This window comes from Gossypium raimondii, chromosome 8 (genome assembly GCF_025698545.1).
Source record: "Gossypium raimondii isolate GPD5lz chromosome 8, ASM2569854v1, whole genome shotgun sequence".
NCBI classification, from domain to species: domain Eukaryota; kingdom Viridiplantae; phylum Streptophyta; class Magnoliopsida; order Malvales; family Malvaceae; genus Gossypium; species Gossypium raimondii.
Window position 1 is genome coordinate 51980928 of NC_068572.1, and position 11194 is coordinate 51992121.

General features: G+C 35.1%; 2 protein-coding genes across 7 annotated transcripts; both read left to right on the forward strand.

Annotated features, from left to right (window-relative positions):
* The first annotated feature begins 3733 nt into the window (after window positions 1–3733).
* On the forward strand, window positions 3734–7405 carry LOC105792045 (2-oxoglutarate-Fe(II) type oxidoreductase hxnY). 6 transcript variants are annotated; one of them, XM_012620413.2, is made up of 11 exons: window positions 3734–4793; window positions 4900–5092; window positions 5341–5406; window positions 5552–5603; window positions 5871–5992; window positions 6100–6197; window positions 6276–6334; window positions 6503–6559; window positions 6673–6795; window positions 6881–6960; window positions 7059–7405. In XM_012620413.2, exons 1-10 carry the CDS (start codon window positions 4716–4718, stop codon window positions 6957–6959), a joined length of 927 nt encoding a protein of 308 aa, XP_012475867.1. In that variant the 5' UTR covers window positions 3734–4715; the 3' UTR covers window position 6960; window positions 7059–7405. The 6 variants fall into 6 exon arrangements, with proteins under 6 accessions (XP_012475867.1, XP_012475865.1, XP_012475869.1 ...); XM_012620411.2 differs by having other exon boundaries at window positions 3930–4793; window positions 6097–6197; XM_012620415.2 differs by having other exon boundaries at window positions 4078–4793; window positions 6673–6718.
* A 441-nt stretch (window positions 7406–7846) lies between these two features.
* Window positions 7847–11194, forward strand: LOC105792047 (2-oxoglutarate-Fe(II) type oxidoreductase hxnY). Its single transcript, XM_012620420.2, has 11 exons — window positions 7847–8505; window positions 8614–8806; window positions 8896–8961; window positions 9053–9104; window positions 9275–9396; window positions 9928–10028; window positions 10114–10172; window positions 10248–10304; window positions 10416–10461; window positions 10638–10717; window positions 10978–11194. The coding sequence occupies exons 1-11, from the start codon at window positions 8428–8430 to the stop codon at window positions 11039–11041; spliced, it is 918 nt and encodes a 305-aa protein (XP_012475874.1). The 5' UTR covers window positions 7847–8427; the 3' UTR covers window positions 11042–11194.

Below are 11194 nucleotides of genomic sequence, written 5' to 3' on the forward strand. Positions count from 1 at the left end.
TTAATAAATTATAGGTATATATATATATGTATATAAAAATATGAAAATAGAATAAAGTAAAAAATATAATATATATATGTATTTAAAACGTGTAAAGTATATATATACATTGTACATATGCGTAATAAGAGTATAATAATAATAATAAATATAACATAATTAATAAAAACTAAAACAACAAATTAAGGATTAAATTGAAAATAAACGAATTTTGAAGCTAAATTTAAAGATGAAAAATAAAAACCAAATTAAGACGCATAGCAGTTGGAGGATTGAAAGGGTAATTTACCCAATTTCCCAAACGTTGCGCAGCAACATGGACCAAATTAAAACAGTAATAAAACATACGACCAAATTTTAAAGAAATAAAAGACCGATTCAAACACCCCTCATAAAACAGAGGACCAAATGTGAAAATAGCCCATTTTAAAGAGAGGCGCGGATCCTAGGACCGGATCGGGTCATGCGCGCGGGTGTGCCCCTATCTGGCGCGCTTTTGAGGCCATCAGATCGAGCCCTAAACGACGCTGTTTTTACAGTCGTTACAAAACCAAATTTTTTTAACAAAAAACCATTTTCTTTCCTCTTTCAACACTAAACAGCAGAGAAACCCTCTGCTAGGGTTTCATCCTCTCTGCCGTCGCCAATCAAGGCCGATCCTACGGCCTCCGTCGATGCCCCCAATTTCCGATGGCGACGGAAAAGGGAACACCGCAACAAGACCGGGTAAGTTTTCTTTTCTCCCTTTTTTCTTTTTTATTAAGCGAAAAATAAAAATAAAAAATAAAATGAAAACATAGTAAAAAGAAACAAAACTAAGAATTAAGAACTCAAAAAAAAATCACCTTTTGTATTCGGAAATCAATAAGTAAATCTCTGCTTTCTCCTGATTTTTCTATGTCTAAACTGTAAATCCCCCCCTTTTTTGAGTACATGAAATAGGGCTTTTATAGCCCGAAAATTGTTTGCTATTTTACATGTTTTCTTCTATTGGACTCTTTAATCCGTGTTTGCAGGTGAAAGTGGAGATTTCAGCCCGCGCAGAGGTGGTCGACTCCGGATCTTGCGGCGACTGGAGAAGTTGCTGTTGGGATTTGCAGCTAACTACTTAGGGTTTCTGTTTTGGGGGTTTGGGCGGTTAATTGGGCCTGTTTTGAGTGGGTCTGGGCATTATTGGGCTTGTACATATACTATAGAAAATGAATGTATATTTTAAATTATAAAATATGGGAAATGTATGTGTATTCTAAAATATGTACGTATATTTATATATATATATTTGTAAAATAATGAAGAATAATATAAAAAAATAAGTATACTTATGTACATATTTACAAAAGTAAAAACAAGTTTTTGAAATTAAAAATATCAAAGTATATATATTATATAAAAAAATGTTTGTATGTGCATGAAAATAATAATTACAATATCAACAACAACAACAACAACAACAACAACAACAACAACAACAACAACAACAATAATAATAATAATAATAATAATAAGGAGAAAATAAATTTTAAAAAAATAACAAACTGTAAAAAGGGGCCAAATAGTTGAAAAAAACTAAAAGAACAAGAAATAAATGAAATTTAAGCGAAATAGTGGGCTAAATCACGATATGCAAATTACATGGGGGCCAAATTGGAAATAATCCGCCTCCCCAAAACGGTGTGCAGCAATATGGGCTGAAATGAACAAAGGTAGAAACATTCGGGCCAAATTAAAAAGAAACAACTGGTTTAATAAAACATGGCGCAAAAGAGGGAGGGCTTTTTGCGAAATTTCCCATTTAGAGTGGAAATGCGCGGACCCAACCTGCGGGTCGGGTCGACGCGCGGATTCCCCCCCAAAACGGCGCCGTTCTGTATTTGCCTTAAGGTTAAAAAAAATCAAAATTAAAAGAACACTTCAGATCCTTTTTTTCTGAAAAAAAGTTCTTTTTAGGGTTTCTTTAACCCCTCAATGCCGCTGTTCAGCCCCAGCCTTCCTTCAATCTCCGACTGCGACGAAGCGACGAGGGTTCGACGACGTCGATAAGGTAAACTTTAGCCTTTCGTTTCTTTTCTTAAATAACCAGTAGATATTAACCAAAAAAAGAAAAGAAAAACCGAAAAGAGAATAAGCAAAGAAAAAAAAATCGTTAACAATGGTGTTTCACCTTTTATTTTCTGAATTCTCAGTAGTCTTTTTCTCTCTTGTATTTTCTTTTTTAATTTTTCAATACAATGTTCCCCCCCCTCCTTTTTTTACAGTGTATTAAGATTGCTTTTATAGCAATCATGAAACAAGAAAAAGTAAAAAGAAATCTTTCTATATCTGCTTGATTCGATTTCAATATTTTCTTGCCATATACTGCTTTGTTTCTTCTTTGCTTTGCAGGTACGAGGCTCGTCTTGGGCGTATGGATGCTTGGTGGTTGTGGCGGCTGAAGATTAGAAACCCTAGGGTTTCTGATGATTTTGGGCCATTGGTTTTGGGCCTCTGTAGTTTGGTTTAGGCCACATCGGCCCATTTTTATTTTAGGCCTTTTTTACCCGGGCCAAAATCGGGTATTACATGATGTATTGTGTTATTTTTTCTATTATTATTGTTGTTAAAATTTCTAAAATTTTGGTTATTATTATTAACATTTATGAGTTAAATTTTTTTTGCTCTCATTATACATTAAGAGTTATAAAATACAAATAATTGAACATTTGATTATGTTCAATGAAGATTGATAGTGATTAAAGGTTTAGTTAGATTTTAATAAACATATATAATTATATATTTTACAAATTATTTTTATATAAATATATTAATTGAGATTTTATGTATAATTAAAAAGAAGTTAAAATCATCAAATAATGTCTAAAAACATAAAACAAAGATAATTTGATCTAATTAAAGTTGAAAAGTCCAAATTTAAAGACAATTTTATTTAAATAAAATCCAAAAGTCAAAACCCAAAATCAACACGAAAATTTAAACCGAATCTATTTAATACTATTTGATAATAATTGATTTTTTATCTCCTTAGATTTTAGTTTGGAAAATAAAAATAAAAAATTGAATTCCCCGATTCAATAAAAAAATCGAAAAATTTAAATCAAACCGACCTTAACCCTTTCTAATATAAGCGTTTCAACCCCACGGGCCACAACCAAACCACGACTTGTCAATTTTTGTCAACTAACGCTTGGCCGCTAGGCTTAGGCACCGTTCTTCTCTATTGCTTCGCCAACGCTTGTTCTCTCCGTCTCTTTACATTTTGATTTTTAATAATTACTTTTTTTTAATATATACGGAATTACTTAAATTTGGTAATTTCTATTTAATTGGTATCTAAAATTTTTAACTTAATTGGTACCTATACTTAAAAATCGTAAACCGACTTAATATTTTTCCTAGGGACTTAATTAACACAATTAAAATACGTTGATGTGACACTAACAATTAATAATATGGGGACACATGACAGCCTCGCATTTCAAGAGGTGGCAATTTTTTTTTTAGTTAGGAGTATATGGTGAATTACAACTGAAATAAATAGTGTAATACAGATGTGAAGTGGTTTTATTAATAGCTTTGACTAGTATTTGTTTTTCAATATGTACTTCGAAATCTATCGGTAGCAAGCATAGGAAATTGATTTGTACTTAGATTGTAATATAAATTTCAGGTGGTTTTGCAGCACTTGGCATCTAAAGACCTTTAGTGAGTTATTGATGGAGGCGAAAATAGAGGCTTAAGAAGCTGTGCCGATGACCGTTATGTACAGTATGAATCGAATTCGTGTTAGCGTGCTCCGTTATGTCCATTCACCCAAAGTGGTAATAATAGACTTGGCCTTCGCCTTTATGATGAGTGCATAGATGCAAACCTCATTTCGGGAAGACGCGTTGAGAGGCTTCAACTTAAAGAATATGGAGATGATCAGATGTTCAACGTCTTTATTCGATGTAGCCTCGGAGAATAACTTGGTTTCTTTGGTTTGTCATTGTAGCCTTCTGCTGTTTCTTTTTGGATTAATTTTTGCTTTCTGGAACATCTTGATTTGCTTTTACTTTTTATAACATACACTGAAGTCTGCTGTCTTGGTTGTTTCCTTTAGCTGAGAAACAACAGATGTTACAGATTTATGCATGGATGAAACTGCTGTTTGCTGTGATTTGTCAATGCTTTGTTGCTGGATGAGAAGGTTGTCAAGGATTGAGTCAAATGCACTCATCCGAACTTCTACTGGCTGTCTTGTTCTGTGCAACTTGTGTTTGCATACCGTGCATTATTGAGATATTAGTTTCATTAAAATAGTCATTTAGCATTGAACTGGAGAAATAGTGACAGGTGTGTCGGTCGAGTTTACAGTTTTGTACATTGCGTAGCCAACTCCCATCTGACAGCATGGTTCGCTTATCATTGAGGATTAATTGTATAAACCTTTGCCTAGACCCTTTGCTCCTTCAATTGTGCTGCGACCAGCCTAGTGTTGAGTATCCTAAAGAATACACCCTAAAAAATAAAGTGTATTGGAGGAGGGTTTTGCAGACTAGTGTTTTAAAAGCATTCTTTAATACAAAAGTGGGAGGTTAAAAACAGTATCCCGATTTGATTTATCTAATTATACCCGAAGACAAAAGGAAGATTAAATTATCCAGCGAAGTATTTATTTTGATGATATTGATAAGAGGCAGAGCAAAGTCAGTTGCAGCAGAAAAGGAGTAAAAAAAATTATGCCTGACGCTCTTCAATTTCCCATCATTGACTTGTCATTCCCAGATCGCTTCTCAATCGCCAACTTGATCCGTCAGGTTATCCTTTGATTTCTTCTTTAGCCCTTCGCATTGCAAATATTCAATTTTTAGGCAGTTCCCAGCAAAACAATCTGCTTTTCAACTCATATGAGTTTTTCAACAGGGATGCGTTGACCACGGTTTCTTTTACCTTGTAAATCACGGGGTTGATGAAGAATTGATTAGCAAAGTTTTTGAGCAGAGTAGTAACTTCTTTTCACTCCCCATTGAAGAGAAGATGAAGTTGGTGAGAAAGAATCACAGAGGTTATACGGCACTTTATGCTGAAAAGCTTGATACTACTTTAACTACCGAAGGTAGTTTCTTTATTTTAATTAATTAACCTTTCCCTTTTGTTCCCCCTTTACTGCTTAACATTTTTCTGAAGCTAGCTGCCTGTTAATGATTATGTCAACGAGTTTGATTCAAGAAACTAGTGGGGCTATTCTAGATTTACGAGTGAACTCTTTTCAGCAGAGTTACTTTGCTTTCTTAATTTCTTTCTAGTTCAATGTAAAAGGTGATTTAAGGTGAGATTGATCACTTTTGACTGCTTCAAAAACAGGTGACTCTAAAGAAAGTTTCTATATCGGTCCACTAGCTGATGACCTCAATCAATGGCCTTTAGAAGGTATGTACATCTTATAAACAACAACTTGCAGTAGTTGTCAATTTCCAGATTCCTACTTTGCTTGCACTTTATCTTGTATAAATAGTTTCTTCATATAAGAAATTTATTTGATTTGTACTAAGATCTTTTGGCTTGGAAATTTCAGAAGATCTGCCATCGTGGAGAAGCACAATGGAGACTTATCACCAAAAGCTGCTGTGAGTCCCTGGTGTTAGTTCACATATTGGTATTCATGGTTTACAGATGATTTCATACATCGTTGGTCTCTTTAGGCTTTATTCTTAGCCAAGAGCTTCTTCTATAATTTGATAAATATAATTAACCTTTTCATATATTCCCTTGTCATCCCGGTTCAAAACCTACTTTTTAAGTTTTGAATTCAACTCTATCTTGCTTGGAAATTCATACTATGAGATTCAGCTACTTCTGCCAGGTTTTAAAAGGTGCTAAATTTGCTTCCTCAGGTCTGCTGTGACTAAATTACTTTCTTTAATAGCCCTGTCCCTAAAATTAGAAGAAGATTTCTTTGAAAAAGTGGGTGCACTTATTGAACCTTTGGCATTTATTCGTTTATTACATTATCCAGGTATGGTAGAACTACTTGGATCTTTGGCATTATACTTGTATATTGAAGTTCAGAGCTATAAAACCTTAAGAATATAACAATACGCCTCTTGATTTTGATGTTAGGAGACTTGAACTCTTCAAGTGAAGAAATATTTGGTGCTTCTGCTCATTCAGATTATGGAATGGTCACTCTTCTGGTCACAGATGGTGTTCCAGGGCTTCAGGTGTGTTCCTTGTTAATTGTACACAAACCTCAAATTTCATATTTCGACCCAACATCTGTTTCATCTTTCTGAAAGCAGATTTGCAGGGAGAAATCCAAGCAGCCACAAGTTTGGGAGGATGTACCAAGCATGAGTGGGTGAGTCTTAATGATGGTAGATTGTTCAAGTAATCACTAGAACAAAAGTACTGGTTTAAGGTGCTCGTTCCTACCTTTCAATCCTATCCAGAAGAAAAACGAAAAGAGAAGCAACATATTTGTTATCTTTGCCAAACCAGCCTCTGAACTTTGATTCTGAACCTGTAGGGCATTCATTGTTAACATCGGGGACATGATGGAGAGGTGGACCAATGGTTTGTTTAGGTAATCCAGTTGCCTGCATCTTATGTATAGCTTTTGATGCTTCTCTTAGAGGGTTTGTAAAACAATAATGTCAGTTTCTTTGTATCTCCTAATGTTGTGTAATGATGCATCAGGTCGACACTGCATAGAGTGCTTCAACCTAGACAAGACCGCTACTCCGTAACGATTCACCCTTTCCTGTTTACTTGTAGTGTCATTTCTTGTGTCATCTGTTCATGGGGCCGAAAGATTGAAATGTTATCACCAGTCATTGCACATTGCTCATTCTATCACTCTTTCATTGTTCTGAAAAGTTCTATAACTATTATGCAAATGTTTCAGGTTGCATTCTTTACAAATCCTAGCAAAGACTGTACTGTGGAATGTTTGGAAAGCTGTTGCACTGAGTCTTGTCCACTAAGGTACTGATTCAACTGGTATTTTCAAATTGGAGCATCACGAATTTCATATATGTTTGTCTTCAGAAAGATAGGTAACACGTTTTCATTCTTATATGCAGATTCCCACCCATAAAAGCCATAGACTACCTGGAAGAGCGTCTTAGGCTTACATATGGCTTGTAGTTGAAGTTATGCATCATATTTTACAGATTATATTCCAAGTTCCTTTCTGCTAATAAATTGCAAACATTGTGATCTGTACTTTCGCAGCTACAGATAACTGCAGACCTCTGCAAAGATACTGTAATGTAATCAGCAGACAGATGACATTGAAAAATAGTAGAAACAGAACCAGAATATATGTAGTATCTAGTATGCTTGTTTTATGTGTACTTTTTTGTATCAAGTTCATTGCAATTTGAGTTGAGTTACGTATGAATGGTAAAAGGGGATCTGATTCTAAGAATCTTGGTGTCGTGGAGGGTAAAGTGTTGAGCTGCCGGTTCAGTTGTATTATGAGTTGTAACTAAAAGAGATATTGAAACTAGAACATGGAAATAGACGAATTGATCTTCTTACATTTGTGTGGCTTGTCCAAGGAGTTAATCTACTATAATTCACGTTTGTACTGAAGCTGCCTGTGAAATGATTATATCAACGAATTTGATTCGAGATACTAGTGGGATTATCCTAGATTTTCCAATGAACCCATTTCAGCAGAGTTACTTTAAAGATGATTTAAGGTGAGATTGATCACTTACGACTGCTTGGAAAACAGGTGACCCTAAAGAAAGTTTCTATATTGGTCCACTAACTGATGACCTCAATCAATGGCCTTTAGAAGGTATTTATGAGCATCTTAAGAAATTTTAATTAACTTATACTAAGCTGTTATTTTGGCTTGGAAATTGCAGAACTGCCATCTTGGAGAAGCACAATGGAGACTTATTATCAAAAAATGCTGTGACTTTGAGAAACATCAATTTAAAATATTTAGTATTTATCAGCACATCCTAAATTGAAATCTAAAAGAGGGTATGAATTTCTATAGTTTTTTCATGTATTTGGAATTGGAGGGTCTTTGGTTGGTTATATTCCAATACTTATGTCTAAATATGTGTGGAATTGCACATATGTTCATCATGAGTGACAGAGTTAACACATTTTAATTCTTAAATGCATGGATATGGCTTGTAGTTGAAGTTATGCATCATTCCAAGCTTATTATTTCTGCTAAAGAAATTGCAATCAATACTTTCACAGCTACAGAGAAGTGCAGGACTTTGCAAAGATACTGTAATGTAATAAATAGAAGATGACAGTGAGCAATAGAAGAAATAGAACCAGAATATATTGTCGTTTTCTTTCTTTCTGACCAACATCAATTTAAATATGTAAACTTGGTTTTTTTTAAGGTAGGTTTATGTAAACACGTTAATTCTTATTCAAAGCAAAGCAAGTTGCAGCAGAAACCCCCACAAAAAAAAAATGTGCGACGCTCTTCAACTTCCCATCGTTGACTTGTCATCCCCAGATCGCTTCTCCACCGCCAACTCGATCCGTCAGGTTATCCTCTGATTTCTTCTTTTGCCTTTTGCATTGTCATTATTCAAATTTTAGGTAGTTCCAGTGCAATGCAATCTGCTTTTAAACTCATATGAGTTATTTCAACAGGCATGCATCGACCACGGTTTCTTTTACCTTGTGAATCATGGGGTCGATGAAGAATTGGTTAACAAAGTGTTTGAGCAGAGTAGCAAGTTTTTTTCACTTCCAATTGAAGAGAAGATGAAGGTGATCATAAAGAATTACAGCAGTTATTCGCCGCTTTATGCTGGAAAACTTGATACTACTTTAAGTACCAAAGGTAGTTTATGTATTTTCGTTATGTTTCTGGTTTAATGTAAAAGGGTGATTTTAGGTCAGATTGATCACTTTTAACTGCATGGAAAACAGGTGACTCTAACGAAGGCTTCTATGTTGGTCAACTAGCTGGTGACCTCAATCAATGGCCTTTAGAAGGCATGTATGAGTATCTTATATAACAGTTGCTTTACATAAGAAATTTAATTGAGTTAGAATGTCAGATGGTCTTTTGGCTTGGAAATTGCAGAGGATTTGCCATCTTGGAGAAGCACAATCGAAACTTATTATCAACAACTACTGTGAGTACCTGCTGTTAGTTTACATATTGGTATTTATGGTTTACAGAATGAATAAATAAATAAATCCATACATTTCGAGGTTAGAGAGTTTTTTTTTTTTTTAATGTTCACATATTGGTAGTTATACTCTTATTTATGGGTTTACAATGGTGATTGATTTGCTTCCTCAGGTCTGCTGGGACTAAATTGCTCTCCTTAATTGCCCTGTCCCTGAAATTAGATGAAGATTTCTTTGAAAAAGTGGGTGCCTTTAATGAACCATTGGCATCTCTTGGTTTATTACATTATCCAGGTATGGTACCCCTACTTGGCATTTCTTAATCTTTGGCATTACACTTGTATATATGTTGAAAAGTGGCCAACCATGCTGCTGTGATGATTTTGTTGAAGAGCTTGCAGCTTGTATGCATGCTTCAGCTCGTATGCTTGCTGCAATAGCAAGTTCCTTGTTTAGTTACATTGTAATTATGTTTGGTTGAAAATGAACAAACTTGATGACAGCTTGATGTGTTTAGGTAGCTGAATGACTTGTTTAGTTGGCTTGTTTTAGTGTACAAGCAATGTATCACAAACTACTAACTTACTAGGCTGAGTAGTTGTGTTTGATAGAGAAGATTGTCTATAAAAGTCATGTATTGCTTTGTTAATGGTAATGAAAATCAGTTTTTCATTCCTTGCTGCACGTTTGTGAGCAAGTAAATTATATCAAGCTTCTTGCTGCTTTGTTCTTTGTTTTTGTTGCTGCAAAATCCTAACAATATAGGCAGTTCAGAATCATGAAACCTTGAGAATATAAAAACATGCCTCTTAATTTTGATGTTAGGGGACTTGGACTCTTCCAGTAAAGAAATATATGGTGCGTCTGCTCATTCAGATTTTGGAATGCTCACTCTTTTGGCCACTGATGGTGTTCCGGGACTTCAGGTGTGTTGCTTGTTAATAATGCGCCAACCTTAGATTATGTATTTCGATTTTCCAGCAAATATTTTTTTCACCTTGGTGAAAGCAGATTTGTCGGGAGAAATCCGAGCAACCGCAGGTTTGGGAGGATGTGCCAAGCAGGAGTGGGTGAGTATTGGTGGTGGCAAATTGTAGTTGTCATCACTTGAACAAAAGTACTGAATCTTGGATGTGAACCTGTAGGGCATTCATTGTTAACATTGGCGACATGATGGAGAGGTGGACCAATTGTTTGTTCAGGTAATCTAGTTGTTTCATATCTTAAAACAGCTTTCAATGCTTCTCTTGGAGGGTTTTACAATAATGTCAGCTTCTTTGTATCTCCTGTAATTTTGTGCCATGCATTTGCAGGTCAAGACTGCATAGAGTGCTCCCACCCCGACAAGAACGCTACTCCGTAATGATTTACTCCTTTTCCAGTTTAAGCATAATTATGCCACTTCTCTTTCGGAAAGTTCAATTATGTTAGGAACATTTTGTTGAATGCTATCATCAGGCATTGCACAGTGTTGATTCTGTTGCTCTTCAGTTGAGAGAGGCCTTTCTCTTTAATTATGTGTGCAAACATTTCAGGTGGCATTCTTCTTAAATCCTAGCAAAGACTGTAACGTGGAATGTTTGGAAAGCTGTTGCAGTGAGGATTGCCCTCCAAGGTATTGATTCGACCGGTACTTTCGATGCTTATGATTCAGTTATGGTTAAAACAACCTATCAAATAGAACATTGATCAATTCAGCTCATTCAGTATTTATGAGCACATCCTGACTGAAATCTGTGTATACCCTAACAGTAATTATGTCCAAATATGCGTTAAACATGGATATTTAAAAAAAAAAAGGATCGAAGAAACAAGAATTTCATATATGTTTTATGATCAGTGACAGAGTTGATACGTTTTCATGGTTACATGCAGATTCCCACCCATAAAAGCATTGGACTACCTGGAAGAGCGCCTTAGACTTACATATGGCTTGTAGTTGAAGTTATGCACCATTTTCACATATCATATTCCAAGCTACAGATAATTGCAGGCCTTTGCATAGATACTGTAAGTAATAAACAGACAGGTTATTTTTATTCTAAGAACAACACCCTCGTAATAAACAGACAGGTTATTTTTATTCTAAGAA